This window comes from Sinocyclocheilus rhinocerous, unplaced genomic scaffold (assembly GCF_001515625.1).
Source record: "Sinocyclocheilus rhinocerous isolate Xijiao unplaced genomic scaffold, SAMN03320098_v1.1 scaffold623, whole genome shotgun sequence".
NCBI classification, from domain to species: Eukaryota; Metazoa; Chordata; class Actinopteri; order Cypriniformes; family Cyprinidae; genus Sinocyclocheilus; species Sinocyclocheilus rhinocerous.
This window is the reverse complement of record NW_015644631.1, coordinates 1,349,235-1,372,882: the sequence shown is the minus strand read 5'-3', so window position 1 is coordinate 1,372,882 and position 23,648 is coordinate 1,349,235. Positions and strand designations below refer to the sequence as shown.

At 36.9% G+C, this 23,648-nt stretch overlaps 1 protein-coding gene across 3 annotated transcripts in view; it reads right to left on the bottom strand.

Annotated features, from left to right (window-relative positions):
• Positions 1-23,648, bottom strand: part of LOC107758669 (calcium-binding protein 1-like) — a 34,048-nt gene that overhangs the window by 9,037 nt on the left and 1,363 nt on the right. The window contains exons 1-3 of one of the 3 annotated variants that reach the window (XM_016576470.1): positions 7,426-7,823; positions 2,474-2,632; positions 312-342 (exon numbers count right to left, since the gene is read on the bottom strand). In XM_016576470.1, coding sequence (XP_016431956.1) covers positions 312-342; positions 2,474-2,632; positions 7,426-7,554 — 319 coding nt within the window. In that variant the 5' untranslated portion in view covers positions 7,555-7,823. Of the gene's footprint in view, positions 1-311; positions 343-2,469; positions 2,633-7,425; positions 7,824-23,648 lie in introns of those variants that run through there. The other 2 variants (XM_016576471.1, XM_016576469.1) reach the window with 2 other exon arrangements.

Sequence of the window (23,648 nt, the reverse complement as noted above, 5' to 3'; positions counted from 1 at the left end):
ACTCGTTGCCTTCTCTAGTGCAGCTCAACCAGGTCTCGTCCCATTCGTCGGTATTTGTGATATCACAAATCCCGGAAAATATGCGTTGTAGTCCAAACGAGTCGTTCGTTGTAGTTTTTGAAAAGTGATTTCTGTTAAATAAAATATCTCCTTTTGAATTGGACTTTGAGCTTAGTAACTTTGAAGATCTTTTTTATGCTCAAACAGCAACATTACAGACTAACTAAAGTTGAAAAAGTAAAAAAGCATAATAGCACCCCTTTAATATTTGTGTGGAAACCGTGACACTTTAGCAACGAGGTAGAACTTACCATCCAGTTCCTCTGGTCTCAGCTCTCTGTTCTGCAACAAAATAAACAAAGTAATCACCGACAATCCATGCTAATTTGTGCAGTTTTGTTCCATTAATGACACAAGTCAGCTGGCGTTCTCCTCCTTCTCTGAAGAATACAGTCATTTAATTCTATGCACTATTTCCTGCTAAAGAAAAACTCATTACTGCATTAGGTTTACAATGGCACGTGTAAACTAATACACCCAACCTTTTCAGGCTTTTTTTCCTCCTGCCTCTCTCTGTTTTTTTAATTTGATCTTCCCATTTGGATTAAGTCATTTGGAACAGCACATATAAACTCAGGATTGATCTCTCATAATCAGCTCAAGCCATTAGTTTCTTTGATCCCAGCATTCCCTGCTCACACATCTCCTCGAACACGAGCACATGCAGGGCTCACCTCCAAACACTTTCTGAGCTCCTGCAGAAGAGCTCAATCACGTGAGCCTGACCCAAGACCCCTGCAGAGGCTAATAAAGGCAGATCCCTGCAGTTCGTACATAAACCCAGCACGTAGCACTGCTTCTTTATGACCGTCTGCAAAATGTCTGCATTTGAGAAGAACAGCCTTTAAAATGTATCAGTGCTTCAGTATATATATATATATATATATATAAAATATCACACTGGTCGTGCTGTATTTTTGATTTGTTAAAAACAGTGGTCACATTGTATATTTTTGATTCCCTAAAAAGAACCGTCTCATAAGACTCACTCATTCAAGAATCAGACTACATTGGTCACAATATATGTTTTTGATTGACTAACAGTGACTAACAGTCACTCATTCGTGAAACAGACTACTGTACACTGGTCACTATGTATATTTTTGATTCATTAAAAAGAACCAGCTAATAAGAGTCACTTGTTCAGGAATCAGACTACATTGACTACATTGGTCACGCTATATGTGTTTGATTCATGAAAAAAAAAAGGCTAATCAAAGTCACTTGTTCAGGAATCAGACTACATTGGTCGTTTTTAATTCATTAAAAAGAACTGGCTCATAAGAGTCACTGATTCAGGAATCAGACTACATTGATTGTGCTAAATGTTTTTGATTAATTAAAAACAACCAGCTCATAACAGTCACTTGTTTGGGAATCAGACTACACTGGTTGCGCAAAATGTTTTTTGATTCATTAAAAAGAACGGGCTCATAATAGTCACTTGTTCAGGAATCAAACTGCATTTTCACACTGTATGTTTTTGATTGACTAAAAAGAACCAGCTCATAACAGTCACGCGCATTTGTGAATCAGACTACACTGGTCGCGCTATATGTTTTTGATTCATTAAAAAGTACCGGCTCATAAGAGTCTCTCGTTTGTGAATCAGACTACACTTTTTTGATTCACTAAAAAGAACCATTTATTTCATTCATCTATGAATCGTACTACAATGGCCAAATTGTAGGTATTGTATATTTGTTTATACCTGCATCCCGTGAAGACAAATCAATAGAGAGAGATTTCTTGCCATTAACTGTAAGTACATATTCATCACATTCAGTACAGACTATGTGATATTGCATCACATTCACAACTCAGGTAATAATGATTTATTTTGCTGCACCGCTGAAGATTCAGCAGCAGAGAAAGGCTGCTGCTGAAATGCAGTGCAAGATTCATTAAGTCCTATTTGTCATAATTTTAAACACTTTCTCCCTTTATTAGTCCATTTTATATGGACAATATCTACAATTTAAGTACATGTAAGCGCTCAGTGAGCTCATAAAACCTGTTTGCATAAAGAATTATACAAGAATTGCAAAAAAGTACTGTTTAAAATAGACAGCATAGAATGTCACACCACAAGAAAAGCAATGTCAAATAGTGTAATATTTTTTTATAAACTACATATAGAAACTTCATACCAATTTTTATATGTATTTCGATTTAAATCAATAATAAAATGTATATTTATTTTGTTTGAAAAGCCAAATACTGCAAAATAAACTCTTTCAGGATAATAAAAGACTTTATTTAGTGATGATAACTGTACTTTGTCCCATGCATGATATAATGTTCAGTGCCTATACTGTGTTGCTCTGAATTCTGAAATTTCCACTTACTAGATAAGTGAGAACTTGTTTTTACGTTAATGTGTGTGTAGATGTGCATGTCCAGACTTACGTACAGCCTTCCGGCTCTCAGCGAAGCCCTTGCGGAGGAAGATGCAGGCAGGCCCGAGCACATTGTGCATGTATGTTGAGTTCTGAGCCAAGGCCGCTAGGGCCTCTCCAGATGTCACACCTTCATCACATGACTGCACTGCTTCGTAGCTGCGCTTCCGGTCCTGAATGCAGCCATCATGTCCCAGCAGTCCCAAACAAGTAAGTGAAGAAGGAACGTGGGGTAAAGACACAATTAGAAACTACACGGTCTTCTGCCGGACACATTGGATGGACGGGTCAGTCAGTCATTTCAGTCAGCCATCAGGTCAATCGATTGGTTGTTTCTGTTACGTGCTTCTGCATCAGACAGTGAGAAAACAAAGCTGATCTCTACCTTCAGACTTTGTGCTTAATGTAATTTACCAGAGTACAAAATGTTTCTGGATCAGCATTCTTCCGTTCAGTTCCTTCTGGGAAGTTCCTATTTACGAGTGATTATAGTTGGAATAAAATTGATTCTCTTGACAGTTTCATGTTTCATTCTCTCTCCTTTTCACTTCCTGACTAACACAGGAAGGTTTATTTAGCACCGATGCAACATAAAGGAGAAAGAGGAAGCGCAGTAGGTGTGTAATCAGTGTTTGATGTTTTTTAATGGTGCGTTCAAATCATGTCGGAAAGATCATTTTTATGAGTTGAATGCACATGAACGCCACCACAAAGTCATAATTACAGAAACTCTACTTTCTTTAAGCCCCGAGTTTCCGAATTGGTGGTGTGTCAGTGAGGAAAATATGGTGGACGCAATAAACAGTGTCTGGTGAATTTGTTGAAATGAATGGAATTATTGTTTTCTTATTTACAATAAGACTAGCTAAGTTGCATGTACAAAATACAATAGTACTGTACAATTATGATAGAATATATAAAGATTCAATTTACAGCACCTTCATAAATTGAATAAAAACATAAAGCAAAAACAAACCAAAAGAAAATTATTCATCATTTAGTAGAATAGAGTTAAAAATTCTTCTTGTATTTTTTTCTAGAAAAGGTGATGATCATCTTGCTCCACCCAAAGTGATTTATAAACGCATCTGATGGCATAATTATGACTTCCTAACTGGTGAATACACCATTAGCATTCTTGAGCTGCCAAGGAGGATGATGGGAAATGTAGTTTGGGCGCACAAGGCTGTCTCCTCATAAACCCGCTAAATGAGAATTTTCTGAAAGCTTTATCGCTAGATTTCATCTCTAGTGCACAAAATGTGGAAAAACCTAAATTAGGCCACAACATTCATATTCACATTTTAATCATATTTTTTAAGTTTGTATGACATGAACATAGTTGCACCCAAAGAGTTACTTACAAACTTTTAAACAAATAAAATGCATCAATGAGTCAAAGTTCCTACCTTAAAGTGTGTAAAGATTCAGTAAGTTAATATTTATGGTTCTAATCGCAAGCATCAGACAACTGCATGCTATATATTTGGAAGCCAGAGATATCGGGTCACAATATCCCACATCCGAGTTTGTATGAAATGTACCATTAGGGCGATGGTTGTTTAACAGGAACATTGTTCTGAGTCCAACAAGGGCTGTTGAGCCAGGAACATGTCCTACTTGGGTAAATCACATCGAGCCATACTTTGCCCTCTATTCTCTATTCCCTCTCAGCAACTGACAGAACCTTTAAGATCAGATATCATTCAAACTGAATAATTCATCCACTTTCATACTCAACACTACGCCATTTGATTGCTGCCATGAAAACAAATTATCACGCTGCGCTTAAGACTGCTTTAAAAGCAAATCCAAATGGTTCTCGACTTGTTCTAACAAATGAATCTTTGGCATTTTGATCATCGAAGGGTGAAGATGTGGATTAACCAATATCATTATATTAGAGTAGATCCTCAAATAACCTAAAAGGCTAGTATGTTTTGAGAACGTAAAACTGCTCATGTTTAGCAGAGGGCTAATCAGGATAAGAATGAAACCAGTCAGCCAGCACATTATAATGACCAATTAGCAGACAGGCAGAGAAGGTGAACAGCACGCAGAATATAACTCACAAACACATAAAGAGCATCTCTCCAATTAAACACAGACCCATGGGTTAATTAAAGAGAAGACTGACGTTATCTAACAACCAAACAGATAGCTTATCAAGAAGCAGCTTCTGAAAAATCATTTCCTGATCCCATACCCTCTCTCTCTCTCACTTATCTTCCTGTCAACTAACTGTCCTATCAAAATTAAGGCAAAACAATGCTAAAAATGAATCTTAAAAAAAAAAAAAGAAATAATGAAATCAAAACTAATGAAATCAATAATTTTCTTTGGAAATCTGTTTTTCACATATTTCCAAAATAAATAAATAAAAGATTTTGCTGTGTCTCAGTTTGCATACTATCCATAAATACTATAAAGAATGAGAATGTGACATAACACCGCGTTGAGTTCTGGGAAACTGCTTTGTTTATCCGCCATACTTGCAGGATAGCGCTGCCTTTCCTAGCGCTGAGTTTAGGGCAGTATTTGATTGTTTGTCGTGATTGTGAAAAATAGCACCAGTGTATGTTATTCATGCTGCATCGAGAATTGCAATAGTAACTCAGATCATCGTTCTGAGAGAAAACTGGACAATGCAATATGTTTTTTCGCTTTTTCTATGTGTAAAAACACCAAGGGAAGGAGGTTGCAGAGAAGACGCCGAATAGTAAATCTGTTAATGTCACTGATTAAACCCACTGACTCTCACTCAATAAAAGAATCACATTGCTGTGGACTTTCTAAAATGCTTAAAGTGGCTTAATGTACCAAGACAGTGATAAAGACAAAATTGTAAAGCATATACTATGTGCAGATATGCATATAAGCTCAAAATGTGAACACAACGCGTTTATTTACACGTTAAACATTTTCCTCTAATATAAGAACACGCTTAATGCACCGAGACAGTACACACATCTTACTAATAAAGCATAATATGTGCAGAAAAACAGATGAGCCCAAAATATGAAATTTAAATATCACTGTCTTAATCCATAAACGCTTTCTACATTACAGTTTTCTAAAGAGAGGAAAACGCTTTACATTTAACGTTTCCTCCGTGGCCATGGAAAAATGAATATTTATAATGACAACAATTATACTTTGTCATTTAAAAGCTTCCAACAAAGAAATGGATCGACTTCTGTCAGCTTGTTGAACAGACACTGTTTGCCCCAAATTGTAGTATATTGAAATGAGTGTCCCAAAGGTACCGCATATTTTACAATTTCCGTTGAAAATTTGAAGTGCAGATCCACCCGCACTCTAATGGCTAATATTGCCCACAACCCATTGCGCTTTGGAGAAGGATGTGGTTCAGAACTACAAACACAAATAAAAAATTATAAAAACTACAAACATGGTGGATGTGCGAGACATACAGTAGAGAGCTTTAAATAAAGGAGTTTGGGTGATTAATAAACAGCATCTAATCCGATGAAAAATACGTCATCTGCAACTGCATTGTGAACTTCCATAAAGACGTTTAGCCATTAACTTATAAATTCATCATTATGCAAAAATATCCACGACTGGCAGATCAATGTGCCACTTCTTTTCTCTACAAGTTGTTGAGTAATATATTATTGTTAACTAAAACTATTAAAATAATAAATGTAGCTGAAATAAAAGAAAATATAGATAATAAATATAGATAAAGAAAATATACTTGCCTCTCTTCTGCTACACACTTTTCTTTCACAAAGTGAGAATACATAGTATATATAGGGCAAATTGGGATGCAGCAATTTTAATCTTTCATCAAAATATAAAAACTTGCTCTGCCTCTGAAACAACTTTCCTTTCACGTATCCCTTATTTGTTCAACTCCTCCCCTCCAGCCATCTGACTTGCTCACTTTTCACAATCCAATCAGTTTCTAAATAACCAAAGGCCCACTTTTTTCTAACTGAATATCCTGTTTTACATGCAAATACAGATTACGTAAGCAAAACAGGTTTTTATGTTGACATCAAATTGATTTTATTGAATTAAAGTATCATATTCTTGCATTAGATCTTTTCCCCCTCTCTTCCGTTCCTGTTATCCTGTCCTACCACATGCAGCTAAAGTAATCAGCATCCGACTGGTGGGTAAAATTGAGGTATACACTTACAGACACACACTAGCGGTTTCATTTGGCCTCATATACTGAATCTTGCCATGAGCCTAATCTTCTATGCTACTATTGGTAAAAGCCTTTATAATGTGATGGCAGCATGATGCATGCACATATGTGTCTTTGCAAACATCCCCTCTCTATTTGCACATGACCTTCACACTCCATCTGTTGCCAAGGCTGTAAGGTGCCAGCTCGTACGTTCTTCCGAAGAAACCTGTGCCATTGGGCACACCGGGAGAGGAGCTCTTAGCAAGTGCCAGCGCTAATCCTTGAGCGCATACATCCCAAGTCATCTAAAGATGATCGAGAAGAACTTCAGAGAACTTTCAGAAGCTACTTCTAACGTCATTGTCAAGAACTTTACGGTTTACTCTCATTAAATGCAAGTACATTAAATATCTAGGATATCATTAAACGTATTAACGTACACAACTTCCAAGGTCAAAGATAGCAACCAAACACAAAACATCCTGATGCAGGACAAGTCCTTTTATACTAAAGTTTTTGCTTGGTTTCATTAGGTTTTCAAGCAAAATACAACAGCTAGTTGTCTACAGTAGCATGCACAAACTCTAAATTCAACAATTTGATGAGGTTCACTCAGTCCAGAGTGTTCTTTGAGAATACCATGATGATACTGTATACAGTTGTGTAGAGAAATTCAGAGCATGGCTATTAAACTCCATTTAAACTCTATTAAACTCTCTGACAGTCCATGCAACACAGTCCAAGTCTGGGTCGAGTCTGTATGCCACACACACACACTCTCAGCTATCAGACAGAGCATCTTACCTTCTTGGAGAAATTCTTAAGTGGCGATTTAACGCAGTTTCCCATAGTAAAGTCCCTTCTGCTAATTTTACGCACTTGAGAGTCAATGCGGCCGCTTGCGCGCGTGTGTGAGCATCCACATGTCTCCATGCATGGATTACGGATGGTGAGATGAGGTCTGCGGGCTTATCTTCTAGGAAAGATGGATTTTACGGGAAGGATGTAGATGATCCAGGAGTGGCGATGCAGGGCGTCAGGGTGACAGGATGGGAGGAGTGAAGAAGTGGATGGAGGGATCAGAAAAAGGAGACATGTGTCTTAGTGTGAAGGGCTGCTCAGAAGAGAAAACCCAAGATTGCTTGTTCACTTGCTTGCACTCTCTCTCTCTCCCTTTCACCCTCCCTTCGTTTTCCCCACTCTCTCTTTCACTCACTTCCCTCCCTCTTTTTCGCTCTCCCTCACTCTCAGCTGCTCAGTTTTAAAGCCGTCCATCCAAACAAGGCGAAAACAGACAAAGAGGCTCGCGCGGACGAGCGTATCACCTTCCCCCGAGCAAGATGCTGAAGACACTAATCTAAAAACACACACACTGGCGAGCGTGCGTGTACAAACACAGTCGATTACACACATGCGGATGTGGGGCTATGGAGCTAAAAATGCACACACTTGGCGTGTAGTCGTGCCGCCCAGTGTTCAGATCAAACACCGGCCGGCGAAACACACAAGCCGCATGTGAAAAGGTGAGGTTGGGCCGCACCGGGCACGGATGCGCCAAGGCTGCCAAATCGCAGCACACCATTCGAAGGCCACGGCAGGTTATTAGGGGAGGACAGGAAGCCCTTCCCAGAATTCACCTGCTGAGCTGGCACTCGCCCACTGAGCCCAATCGTTTCCTGTTTAGGCCGCTCTCACCACGTCTGTTTTACACATCTCATTATATTTATAAGAAACAAAAAAAAAAAAAGTTCTTGAAAGGGATAGTTCACTCAAAAATGTATTTATTTTGGCATTATTTATTCACCTCTATGTCAATCTGTATGAGCTTTTTTCTGTGGAACATAGAAGTTATTTTCAGAAATGTCTTGGTGTTTTTTGACCATGCACTGGAAGTCAATGGTCACCAAAACTGTTGGGTTTCCAGCATTCTTCCAAATATCTTTTTATTTTCCACAGAAGAAAGGAAGTCACACAGGTTACAGTATGCATGATGACAGAATTGTCTTTTTTTAACTATCCCTTTAACATCTTGAATGTATTTCCTAGACAGCAGTGATATGAAATAGAAAGCAAATGGAGACTTTTGGCCAAAACGCCAAGATTATAAATAGCCTATAAGAAAGCTAGCATGCATAATTTTTTTTTTTGTCCAATAGTTTTCCACTGGGGATGTTTGATGACATTTGAAGCATCATCCTCTAGAAATCTAGACTGATATCTAATATTAGCCAATATATCATTATCGGCTTCGAAAATTAAACCAGTTATCGGTTATTGGCCAAAATGTGCATCCCTAATCAAACACTGAGAGGGGATTTCAATAAAAATGATAGTGATGTTTATTTGGATAAGATACATGCTTTGTTTTAGCATAGTAGCAAATTATTTATGCAAATCAGGTGAGAGCACAAACACACCCACTATTGAAACACAAGCAGGTGATTTGGCTCTTTAAAATCTGGATATATGCCTGGCTCTAATGCTCGTCTTAGCAGTGGCTTTTGGTCTAACATATGATTGGCTTAAAAATTCAGTTAATTTGGCATTTGAGTTTATGACATAACATTTGGTATACTACTTGAAGATGTACATATGTAGTTTTTATTTTTTTAAAGAAAAAATTATACATGTAAGTGCATTTGTTAACCCATTGTACATTTTAGAGTTTTACTACATGAAAAGTGAAGGAGAGTGTTATTTTTTAATTTATTTTAGTTTAGTTTATTTAAATTTAATTTATTTAAAGATTCTGGCATTTGTATGGTATTAAGATGTTGTTTTTGTTCGTTACTTTATGTAAATCTTATTTTTATTAGATTTTTTACAGTCTTCAGTTCTTTGTATTCCCTTTTTTATATTGCCTTATTGTAACTTTTATAAATTATTATAAACTTAATCTTATATATTTTATAAACTAATCTTATATGCTCCTATCCATCATGGGATCATTATTTGATGAATCACCATGGCTGGGATCACTACTGCCCCCTTTCTGCAGGCTATAATAGCACATTAATTGTGTTTTGTAAATACGGTGCAACCTATAACAAACCTAATGTTCGCACTCAAAATAACTACAATTTTTATAATATGCACTAATATTTAGATGCATTTAGCAACTGGTTAAGCTGTATGCTGGGTGGTTAGGGAGTAAGATACAAGTGATTGTTAGCGTCTAGCTGATGTTAAGGCCTGGATGTCCCTAAATTTTTCTTCACATTAATGAAGGCAAAACTGAGATTATAGTTTTCGAATTATCAGAAGTTGCTAGCTCCCCTGGCTTAAATCTTGGCCATTTGTCTTCCTGTGTGAAACCAGTAGTGAAGAATTTGGGGGTCTATTTTGATAGTGCTCTCAAATTTGACAAACAGATTAGTACAGTAGTCAAAACCAATTTTTTTCCATCTCAGAGTCTTAGCTAAAGTGAAACCATTTCTTTCTTTTAAGGACTTTGAAAGGGTCATTCATGCTTTTATTTCAACGAGGCTCGATTACTGTAATTCCCTTTATATGGCTATTAATCAAGCATCTCTTAATCGACTTCAAATGGTACAAAATGCTGCTGCTAGGCTCCTTACTGGTGTATTAATATCTTTGCATTGGCTCCCAATGCGTTATAGAATTTATTTTAAAGTCCTGCTGCTGGTTTTTAAAGCTCTGAATGGGTTAACTCCTGTATATCGGTCTGATTTATTATCTGCTCGCAATCCTGGAAGGTCTCTTAGGTCTTCCAACCAGAGACTATTAAACGTTCCTCAGGCTAAATTGAAATTAAGAGGCGACCGAGCCTTTGCTGTTGCTGCTCCGAAACTCTGGAACAGCCCACCGGTTTCTATTAGAACTGCCTCTACACTGAATGAGTTTACAGCCAAACTCAAAACCCATATTTTTTTCTCTGGCTTTTAACTGTAGTTAATTGTGCGGTGTTAGCTCTGTTCTGTTGTAATGATTCAGTCCACTGAAGGCGAGCATAGTGAGAACCCATGTGCAGTTTTATTTACAAGTGATCCAAACAATAAACGAAGACTTGACTAGACTTGAACAGACTTAACTCACCGACAGCAGATTACAACATCAATACACGACCAAAAACAATGGGAACATGAGGGCTATTTGTACCAAACAAGAAGGGTCACATGACACAAACCAACCAATGGACAAACAGAACTGAGAACCACATGACAAGACCATAACCAATAAGCACAAGACACATGACTAAAACAACCAATCAGAACATGACACATTAACCAAAGAACCAATCAGAGCATAACACACAGACAAGGGAATCACATGACAGAACAAGGACCATGACTAAACTCCAAAATAAAAGACATGAAAACATGAACATGAAACAAAACCCAAACACCACATTACATCTGTGCTGTAATTTATGTTGTTCTGAGTGTTAATGTTGTTGATATTTGATTGATTGTACAGCACCTTGGTCAACAATCGTTGTTTTTATTGGTGCTATATAAACAAAGTTGAGTTGAGATGAGTTAGTGAACATATCAAGTAAATGCATAAAATAATTATCTTCAACCTCCCTGCAGACTAGATTATTTATGTAATTCGATTCTCAGTCATTTTATAGCTCTGTATGTCAATATTTGTTTCATTTGTTTATAATCTAATTTCTCTAAGGGATTTTTATGAGAAGCACCAGTTCGATGAGAACTCCTGAGCTATGAAAAAGCAACCTCTGAAGACATCCATTTTCCTCTGCATCATCAATATCTCTGTTGTAAGCACATTTGACCTCCCTGATTAATTCTCAGCCGTTCTATTGGGTTTACTCATGTATGGCTGATCTCTCTCTCTCTCTGTCGGTGAGGATGATTCACCTAGCTGAAGCCAGCCTCTTCACCGGAGGCTCATAGTGAACTTCAGAACACATCAGAAATCAGAGCCAGGCGCCGTCCGCTCTCATAACGTCAACTCAGCAAGAGCACACGCACCAGCAGCACAGAAACACACTCGCACACACACTCGCATATATCCATACATGCTCAGACCGTAATCGCATAACTGTGCGTGCATGTACGCATAAATCATCCACACATGGCAAATTAAGTTATCTTTCCACTACTGTAGTGCTTACAGGAGTGTGTCGAGGTTAAATAAACAGTTCTGATTTAGTGCTGTGGGTTCATCACAACCTGTTTAGCTGGTGTTACTGTACGTGTACATTTCAGTGACATCATCTGTTTCAGCCAATCACACAAAATATTGTTTTTATTTTTTGCAGAGCTGCTTTGCATGCATTAAACGTACAATAGACAGAATCACAGTGTGCCAATCTGATACAATCGACTTGCCCCTAAATGCTGTGATAAAACAATTATGATGTTTAATGTCATTATAACTGCATTTTATTAGTCACATCTGCATAAAATCCACACCTGCGGTAATTTAAACTGAATAAAAACACCTCAAAGAGTATTAAGATGCTGTATCTAGTGCTATATAGTATTATTACACACTTCTATAGTTATTAAGATTTGGAAATAACTTTTTATTTGTATATTTTCAGTTTTCATTTAATTTATAGTAATTTTTAATAAGCTTTTTACTATTTTTATTTGTTTTTTTATTATTACTATTTTGTTTTAATTTATTTTTAGTTCAGCTTTACTTTATTTATTTCATTAGTAATTTTCATGCTTCAACTTAAACTGAAATTTCAGTTAATTGCCAACATTTCTAATTTTTTAGTTTATGTTTTCATCTACTATTTACATTTTACTTTATTTTATTTCAGCTTTTTGACAAATGTTTTTAATACTAATAATCACATTCCAATTGTCACGGTGCGTGCGGGGAGATGAAGCGAGGACTCAATTGCAGGAGAAATGGTTATTTATTTTAATAATAAAAATGAAACAAACAAACTCAAACCACCCCGAAGGGGAAAAACAGACAGGCAGGCCTAAAGCTGCACACATGCAGACACGAAACACACACAATGAGAAATGACGGATCAGCACAGGATGACAGACACCAGGAGAATAAATAGGAACCAAACGAGGAGGCTAACGAGGGAGACACAGGTGGAGCAACTAAAACTATAACGAGGTAACAAGATGGGAGGGGCCCCCTTAGCTGAAGAACGTGCCAGGAACTCCACAAACCCCTCAAAAGATACATGATTGCATCCTAGCATGCTCCAGGGGCTAATGGGCTCATCCAGGGCATAATTTAACAAGTCCTTCAGCGCAGAGTCATTATAGCCCAGCCTCTCTGCCGCATTCCAGAACCCCATGGCAAACTCCCTCAGCACACATGGCAACAGACAAACACAACACAAGCCATGTGCTCACAGAACAGTCATCTGGTGGCCCTCCTGGGCACACCCGCTGAAGACTGTGACACCAATGTTACGGAAAAATCTGAAATACTATCAACCTATCAATATGAATATTTATTTGGTTGATCGAAATGTATTATATTTTACACAAAACTGATCTAAAAATACAGAATTATGGTATTAATTTTGCAAGATCAAGATCATGTGCCAACAGTGTGTAACATACTAATGTTTAGCTTGTTTATTGTTGCATATACATGCTGTTTCAGATACTATTTTTACTACACATTTTTTACCATATGTTTAGTATTTATTTTAAGTAGTAGGCAGTACACAATACATACAGTACTGTGCAGTATGCTATAGTATTGCAGTCAGTACATAGCCGTAAAATCATTGACAGGAAGAAAAGTGCTATGATGTTTTCTGATTGGCTAATGCAGAAACAGGTGTGATGTCTCAGATAAACATATTTTAGCCCTGCAAAAATGACTTTTTTTCTCTAGTTTTCCAGTACAAATATAATAAAACATATATTTAGGGTAAGAAAACAAGATTAGTTGTCTTACCCCATTGGCAGATATTCTTTCTTGTTTAAACTATTCATTTTGATACATTTTCCGAATACTTAATGTAAAGTAGAATATACTGCAATCTTGTCGACTTCCTATGATAAATTACTTGTTTGTCATTCGTTTCTTCAGCTAAACGTGTCTGTTCAGTGAATAAATGTTAAATGCACTATGTTGTTGAATGACATGTACTCTCTCTTCTTTCATTTAGCAGATCAGTAAGAGAAACAAACCCCATGACCTTGAAGTTGCTGGCGTCACGCTTCTGCATTTGAGCTCCAGGAACTCGAGCGTTTGAGCCACACACACACAAAACGGATCATTCTGACAGCAATGTTAATAAGTACTTCTTTCGTTTTAACGAAGATGTGAGGTCATGGATAATCCTGTTGGACACGGCGACAGGCAGCCAGAGAGACAGGAAGACGAGCAGAGATTCATGTTCATCTCGAGCGCGCTGACGGCATTTGTGCTTCCTGCTTCGTTTTACAAAATCACACACACGCTTGGACAGGAGCCGTCCTCCAAGATCAAAGATCAAAGAAACATGCCTGACCTTGGGAACATTTACAAGAAAAGATAAGCTTAAAAAATATAGAATGAAAGTGAGATTATTACAGTATCTGAAGAAAATGTGTGCACTGATCTGTTGGGAAGTATTGAATAGGTTATTCTCTTTAATACACATTTCATGTCGGTTTCTCAAAGGGGAGCTGGATTTACACTCAGAATTAGACATTTTCTCTTGAAATATTCATTCACGTTCTTCTAAGAGCATCAAAAATGTAACAGCTCTTCAGAAGTGTTGTTATCATTAGCTCTGGTTTCACTCCGTCTTCCTCTGCGCTCGACCCTTCGCACTCACCTGCCGTACCCGAGTGTCAAGCGCTCGCCTCGGGGGCCGCTTTGTTTTGTTGTTATGAAGACTTGTGCTAAACACATAGATGCTCTTAGTACATTTTTTATGAATGCTTGTTCAAAAGCACCTGAACACACGTTCCGATGCCGTATGAAAGAAAAATCGCAAATGGAATCTCTTTAATATTGCAAGAATTTCACACAAATGGAGAGCAAATGGAGCCTTTTGGTTAAGCGAAAATTCTGTCACCATTTGCTCTTTCCAAACTCATAGAAGACCAAAGAAGAAATTTAGCTAAATGTCTTTGCTCTTTTCCATGCAATACCAGTGAATAGGGACAAAAATGAAAAAGGTATGACAAAAACACTATAAAATGACTTCTGTGCTATTCATTGTCAATTTTGCAGCTTGACTGCCCACGTGCCAATTTTGTTTCAGAAGACATCTAACAATGTTATTTCAATAGGAATTTTTGCTAGTTCAAATGATCTGAATAAGCTGCTATCCACATAATGTTTGCATATGCTGTATACTCATACTAGATGTCGACAATTGCGTAATTTGTGTCTATTTTGGAGTGAATCTTGCAATGTGTGTCAAGAACATAAACATAAAAAGAAATAAATATTGCAAGAAAATCAAGCTGTACTTTTAGGAGCATTAACATTTTGCGACATTAAAATTTGTCTTGCATTGTATCTTTGAATTAATTTTATATTTTTAATTAATTTCATGTTTTCTTTTTGAATTTTTGTAAGTTCAAATGATCTGAACTGCTATCCACATAATATCGCATATGCTCAATACTCATACTGTATTCTAACAGTTACGTAATTTTTGTCTATTTTGGGGTGAATCTCACAAAACTTGTCAAGAACATCAAAATCAAAAGGTATATACATATACATGTAAACTACAAACTATCGCTGTGTATCTAAAAACAGTATCGTTAGTAGGACATAGATTGTACTTTAATCTCTACAGCACGTTTCCGATCATCAAATGATGTCACTTTTATCTTTATAGTGCTTTATACAGTACAGATTGTTTCAAAGATATTAAATAATAATAATATTGCAGCAATACAATATATAAATAAAATGTATAAATACAAATATTTCAATTATGCAAACAGAATTCAATTCCACTGTCAAGCAGCTCTAAAAAGAAATGGAGTGTATTACTCTAAGGACAAATAGACCAATTTGTTGGCAGAGGCTATTTACATTAACTCCGCCCACCAATGCCTGGCTGTGATTAACAGCACTGCAAAAGACACTTGCATTTCCGAAGTATCAGTGTAGACATGGTGTAACATTGGTTTTGCTTTGTTTCACAGAACTAATCGTTGCCTGGGTTGCGTACGTATATGTGGGGCGGAGCTATCAAAATAGGGGCAAGACCCTTTTGGGGTAGGGGCGTGTTTGTTTTGGTGATTTCAAATATCAACATTGGCTACCAGAAATCACTTACTCTGCCTTTAATGTTCAGTGTTTGTCATGTGACACCACTTAAGCATACTACTCTGAAATATTTATTGCTTATTGTATACTGTTTCACACACTATTCTTTAAAAAAAATAGTAGGCAGTATGCACTGTGTACTGGGCAGTAAGCAGTAAGCAGTAAGCAAGTATGCCATTTCGAACACAGCCTCTGTCTCCTTTGTGTATTTTATTCAGCGATAACTCCTGGAGCGTTGTCAGTAGTATTACTTCTGCTATGGATATGTGGAGTTTCTGTGCAAGAGCGCCCTCCGGCTTCCAGTATGAATTAAACAGTCTTTACATTACGTGTGTACTCAATGCTCACAACACCCTATTTTGGGTAAAAATAGGAAAGATAATACTTTTTTCTAAAGAAACACGATTTATCGTCATTGATATCGTTACCGCAATAAATACCAAAAACATCGTGATATATTTTAAAGCCCATATCGCCCATCCCTAATCAAAAGTAAATAAAATGTTAAGCAAAATGCGCATACTTCATAATTATATTTTTAAAAATTAATTCTATATGTTATATTTTGTTTTTTATTCTATAATTTTATTTTAAAATTTTTATAATATTTTTTATTATATTTTATATATTAAATTTTCTTTCTTCCTATTTTTGGAGTGAAATGTGACCTGTATATTTTGAGAATCACCTTTTTTATTTCTCCTGAGGAATGAAACACAAGTGAGAACTCGATAAAGTCTCTTGAGCTATGAAAGATCAAGCTCAAAGCAATAACATGTTCCTCTGGGATGTGCAGAGGATGGAATTTCAAGGTCTATTCTCTCTCTCTCTTTCTCTCTCCATTATGCAGACTGAGAAAGGCTTAGAAATTCTGCATTTCCTCCCATGCAATCCATGGGCGAATAAAAAAACACACACATTGGCTTCTATAAATAGCACAGGACTTCGAAATTGTATGGAAGACAGAAATGACGTGGAATTTATGACACAGCCTGTAATTCACATATCCTCTTTTTGCTCATCTATTTAATCCCGTTTTTTTCAACTGTCCCTCCGTTTGCCATCCGCCCTCCCTCTTGTTCTCTATCTCTCCCCTCCTCAGACCCCTTGCAAGGTCGGTGTGACCCAAGTGGGCTGGAGAGGGAGGGCGGGAGCGACTGAATGCTCCAGAAAAAGCCCAAAGAATGAGCACAAATGGAGCCAAGTGAGTGAGAGGCAGAGCTAAAGTGGTTCTGCATCACCTGATTCTGAACACTGAGCCTTGTATAGTTTTTACATAATACATAAAGGTCTCTCACGCTTCCCCTTTTCCTTCCTCCTTGCACCTCCATCTCCTGCATCCATCCATCCATCCATCCTAGTTTGGCACCAGCAGGGAGGAAGGATGCGAGAGACTTGACAAAGAGTGACAGAATGTCATTTTGACAGAAGTAGCTGTGTGTCTCTGCCAGAGCCAGAGAGCCTGAGACGGGCAGCCCCTGCTGGCAGAGCAAAGGCATTGATCTGAAATCTCACCGTGAAAACAATGATGCACAGAATTGTGCGTTTGATGCACACAGCACACAGCACATCTCCAAAAGCGGGTTAGTGGCATAATTCATTGTTAGTGAACGTAAGTCAGACCAAGTGATGCCAGCGTTAGGATATTAATCTCTTCTGCCTCAAGAGAACGAGACAGAGTAAGAAGAAGATTGTGAGCAAAGCACAAGACTTTTGCGACACACAGCGGCTGAAAATAATCCGTCAAGGAAACTGACCAGATGGAGATGTTGTGGAATGATATGCTTGTAGGTTAAATACAACCCAGAGCTGGGTAAAATATGGACAAACCCAGCGATTGGGTTGTTTTCAACCAACAGTTGGGTTAAATGTTTAACCCAACCTTCTGGGTAGTAACCCAAATGCTGGGTCAAAACAACCCAATCGCTGGGTTTGTCCATATTTTACCCAGCTCTGGGTTGTATTTAACCCAGCATTTTTTAGAGTGAAGTCTTCATGTAAACACTTCAATCTCAAGAAGTTTTGATCGATTTGGAAAGAGTGGTGTAGACCTGAAATAATCTGATCAACAGGAAAGAATCAAGCATTTTCTCAATTGGATTCAAAAAATGTTGAATCCAATTGAGTAAATGCTTGATTCTTTCCTGTCATATATGTGCAATGTTGTGATGTGTTTGTGTTTCATGCCATATATATCATATATTTATTTATGTCTCATGTCCTATGAGCTGGTCAGTGGACAGAATGTTTACTACTACTACTACTACTACTACTAATAAAAAAAACTCATATGATGTAAAAGTCAGCTTTCTTTTCAGGTATGTCATCAAAGGAAAAATGGCAGTAATACTCATGGCAGCTCCAGTGACATTATGGCTTTCTCTGTTCTGAATGCAGCAACTGGGAACTGTGCATGCGGTTTGTTTTGTTTGGAATAGATGTAAATGAATATGTGAATCAGGGGGGTATTCCAAAAAGTAGGTTATGTGAGGCATTACGACACGAAAGTGCGGACTCAGAGGAAGACCGCGAGGGTTTAGGGCGCCATTTGGGACAGGGCCTATGATTTCGGACACCAATTAAAATGGCTGTCCCCCTTAAATAGTGCCCTATTTAAGGGTATAGGGGGCTATTTCGGACCAAGCCTCTGAGAATGTTAACCCTGAAATGAGGGAAACTCCGGGTTTTCTGTTTTAGAATGGGAGGTTTGTCAAACCCGAGAAAGCAGAGTAGGTCAAGCCCGTTTCTGAGAGACCGGTAACTTATACTAAGAGTCAGTTACCATGGTAACTTACTCAATGAACCTAAAAAGCAGGTTATGTGACATACCGAGGTATGTTTGAGGATAAGCGAGCGGATAACCTCAACTTTCGGTTCCAAAATCAGAGGTTACTTTCAGGGTATGTAAGTAAGGAAAGAAACAGCATGGCGCGCTTTTTCTTAGCGTCCGTTTCCATAGTGACTCGTCGATTCGTCGCTCTGTTGAGAATGTCTTGAGTCTTAACCAGGAACATACTCTGAGTTGAATGAACTTACTCCCGGACATGTTTTTGGAACCACATACCTCGAGTAAGCAAAATACCATACAGACGGTTCCTTATGCTTTCAAAATGCTCTCGAGGTATTTTGATGTCATACACCGATCGGTCTGCACACGCAAACAAAGCCAAAACCTAGATATTTTAGGCAATATAGAAATCCTGGCCAGGACGCGTTCTGGGAAAATGGCACGTATGGTCACCCTAATATAAACAGAAGTTTCCAAATCTGAAATGGGATTGGATTGGATTCTCTCCGATTGACGAAATTAGTGCATGTAAACATACCTAAACATACCTAAATACCTTGTAAACAAATTGCATTCTTTTCTAATACAAAAGTGAATATTGAGACTGTATTGAAATAATAAGTTTTGGTACAATAATATAAAAGCTTTTTGTGAGCATTTTTGTTTATATGTCAGATCAATCAGCAACTATAAATATGCTTTTAGAAATTTCTATTATCTGCAAGAGTATAATGGTAAAATTCATTAGATTAAATGTGTGTATGTTGGGAGTAGGTACAGTAACAGGTGTAGTGAAATTTTAGTCTGACAGCCATAAACCTGTTTTCCCATTTTACTTTAAAATATAATTCTACGATTCATTAAATTATATCTGTGATTTAAAAAATTCAACCTCTCTAAAAAGTCAACAATATTAAATGTGAAGTAAACTTTTAGTTATGTTAAAGTTATATTTAATAAATAATGTTAAAGTTTTTACATCCATTTCCTGATTTACCCCATTTAATTTTATATTATTCTTTTTCTCCACATTTCTGAGTTGCACTGACATTTATATGTTTTTTATATGTATTTTTTTAAGCATCCCAGTGCAACTGTGTAAATATTTCTGATTGGCTGCTTATGTTGCAAAGCATCATGGATGGGTGCTATTTGTTCTTACACTCTAACAAATGCTGGGTTGTTTCAACCCAACTTTGGGTCAAATATGGACTAACCCAACTTTTGGGTTAAAAATGTAATTAAAAAATTTAACCCAATGGTTGGGTTAGTCCATATTTGACCCAAAGTTGGGTTGAAACAACCCAGCATTTTTTAGAGTGTACCCTCTTGCAGAAGTGTAGTACCTTTAATGGGGTGGTTTTGTTTTAAACTTATTCTTTGTTTATTCCATAATAAAAGTTCCTATTTTATGTTCCTATGTTTCTTTTTTTCTGAAATTTCTTATAATTATTAAAAAAATGTTTTAAGTTGTTCTAAATAGAACAGATAGATTTTAGGGTGCTAAATAAGCTCATTTGGGTTTCATTAAGAATGTACACTTTAAGAAATAAAACTTCCTTTCAGGTTGATGAAAGAGATTAAAACATTTTAATTTAGATTTTAAGGTAATTCATTGCATTTCTTTTAGCCCTAATTTCTTCATTCATTCCCCATTTCAGCATCTAACGTGTTCTTTAAGAAGATATCTAAACTAAACCTTAAACCTTCTTTTAAGACTATATATAACACACATGCTTGCATATTTAAAGCACTGATTGATTATAAAAATTAAAATCACACTTATCAATCAGTTAAACACTGATGATCATTTTCAAACTAATGTGCAAACAGAAGTGGCTATATGTTCTGTCATGTACATTAGATCAGTCTCGACAGGGTGATGAGCGACGCTCGAATCCGCTCTTCAGTTTCACGGTTTCAAGCCCCACGTGTCAGGTAGCTAATGGATTTGAATTTTTTCACTCCAGCACAAAAGACAGCTTTCCCCTCTCCTCTCTAATCAGGTCTTGAGCTGCTATATTTAGCGCCTGCTGGCGGAGAATGATTTCTGTAGGGATTGTATGCAGGCCTTGATGTTACATAAGGAAATATGAAACACTGCATTTGAGGAATATCAATCCACTATGAGGAAAAAATAGACACGGCGGCGCTATAAATACAGCAGCGTTTCCGTTCGCATTAAGATGCAGGGCTTTTCTGGATGCGAGCCGAGCTTATGCATGTGCGAACATGTTGTACGACATCGCAATCGCGTGTCACGTCAGTCACTGCTGAATGTTCCTTCAAGAAATGTGCATGCTTTTAACTTTTGCACAAGTCTTACATTGAGGAGTTGTGACAAAATGACTGCATGACATTTACAAGCCAAAGACTAATGATGCCTGGGAGGCGCTTGAAACTGAGCAAAAGTGTCAAAACTGGGACCGACCGACCTGGTTCCTGGCAATACTGAATCTTGAGTTTCTGACTGTACGAAAAGACTTAGATATAGTGACAGAATAGGCGTCTTGTGACGTTATCAGGTGTAGGTCTCAAAAAAGGCTTTGTGGTAACAATGTGATTTCTGTTACCTGTATTACATTTATAATGATGCTGATTATAATGACGCACTGCTGAATGGGCTTTAGAAATAAGGCAGTTAAACACACTCTCTCAGCTCTTTATAAATGCTTTTTCAGATAAGTGCCCTTCTCTTCACATATTAAACAAATTCACTTTCATTTAATTCATGGTTTGATTTATTCCAGCTCAGGCACAGAGTGATGAAGAGATTCTGTGTGTTTATGTGTTCAGCTTGGGCACATTTTTTTCAAAATGTGCTCACAGAAATAGTGAAACGTTGAAAATCGACATTTGAAGTGTTGCTATTTGTGCTATTGGCTATTTGTCTTGAATTTTTAATGCTAATAAATGGGTCAAGTCATGTTTGCTTTAAATAAAGCCAACAGGTGTGAGGGTTGGGTTTAAGGTATTGGTTTAGTAAATCTCTTTTAGTAAATCTCAAAATCATTGCATCCTCACTAATACTGTATATGTGACCCTGGACCACAAAAAAAAAAATTTAATTGAGATTTATACAGCTGTATGTATAAATTATCTTGCACTGAGACATATGTTATTTCCAACACAAAACTTTTTGTGAGTAAATGCAAAGTTTTTGCAATTTTACGAGAGAATGCAAATGTTTTGGGGGAAGCACACATTTTGCGAGAGACCAATGATTTGTGAGCAAATGCAAAGTTTCTTCAGAGAACACAAAAGTTTAGCGAGAGAACACAATAGCATTGAAATACTATTTTTTTCTCCCATCTAATTTTTTTTTACCATCACTATGTCCCATTAGTGGTTCTGTATGAAGTACAAACTACAAAGACAAAAAAGTTGCCGCGTTAATTTGTTTATTTGCATTTGTAAAAATGCTAAAGGTCTTCTTTTAGGTGTAGGGTTAAGGCTTGGGTTAGTTTTAGTTTGTTGTAAATATAATTAACTTTATATAAAAAGAGTTTAAGTCTATGGTATGTCCTCATTTAGATAGCTAGATAAATGTGTGCCTTTCTGTGTCTTTGACCTGTTGAAGCTTTAACCTGAATTTGGAGGTGTTATTTCTGTGGCACATTAGCAGGATGGTTAGTTCTTGTCCTTCAGAGAAAGAAAGCAGCAAGAGAAAGTGGCATCAAATTACAGTGAAGAAGAGAATGATGGTGCATGAACATGTTGTAGGTGATAAAGGTGTAACACACAATGTAGAAATACGGTCCAATGCACTGCTTTTTTCCTTATATTGCACTGTATGAGAGTGTATATGGAAATAATCATAAAGCTGAAAATTTCAGTAGAGCCTCAAAAGATAATTTCATATTTAAATAATTTCATATGTTAACAGCTGAATAACCAGAGATTCAAAAATGATGCTCAGATTACACCATATATGCGGTTACAAGCAGCTCCTCTCAGTTCACTATATAATATACATATCAGTTATCAATCAGTCATTTAACATAGCTGTGGCTTCAGATGTGACAGCATAGGGTCAGATCAAGCATTTGACTCCTCAGCAGGCTTTGTTTTGTCTGTGAACTCTGGCCTCAACCTGGCACATCTTTGAGACTTCTGTTTCACTTTAATCTTCAAATCATCATGCATAATTCAGTTTTATCATCATTATCTGATCATAGAGAGATCATATCCCCGAAGACACATGCTCTCCAATTACACATCATTCAAAACGTTTTCTATGAGGCACTGTGGTGCACACTTAAGTGTCATAAACCATAATTTAGCTGGACAGCATTAAAGCGAGAACATTCACTAATGATCAGTCATTTAATGGAAACTTTTATCTGAAGTGATTTTGATTTGTCTTTGTAGAGCCCTAAATGTCTAAGACAAATCCAAATTCTAAAGCTGGAATGCAGAAGACTTTTACAGACTTTTAAACTGGTTTCTGGATTTCTGTTTAATTCTCCACTGACCACCTGTTGAGTTTCATTTATCTTTATTATTTTATTTTCAATAATAATATATTTTGTGGCCATATTTGTGTAACATAAATAATTGTATAATAAACATGTTTGGAATAATATTTACACTCTTTTACAAAGGGTATAATCATTCTGTCTGAACAATTCTTAATAAAGAAATTATTGAGTGAATCCAATGGTTTTATGGTTCAGTCCATTCACTGTCTTCCCAGCATGCATTGAGGCATAAATAATAATTATGGTTTGACAATTTGCCAATTTCTTTTACACTGCTGTTGTTGTTGTTGTCATGTTTAGAAAATTATTGCGATGTTGATTAGTTGATTGTTACCCTACTGCAGTGTGACAACAAAATAGCTAAAACTATTTTTAATTAACAATTTTATGACCTCATACACACACACACACACACACACTGTGAGACTTTAGCCTGGATTTCACAGAGAGGGTAACGCACGCACACACACACACACACACACATATATATATATATATATGTGTGTGTGTGTTATATATATATATATATATATATATATATACATATATATATATAT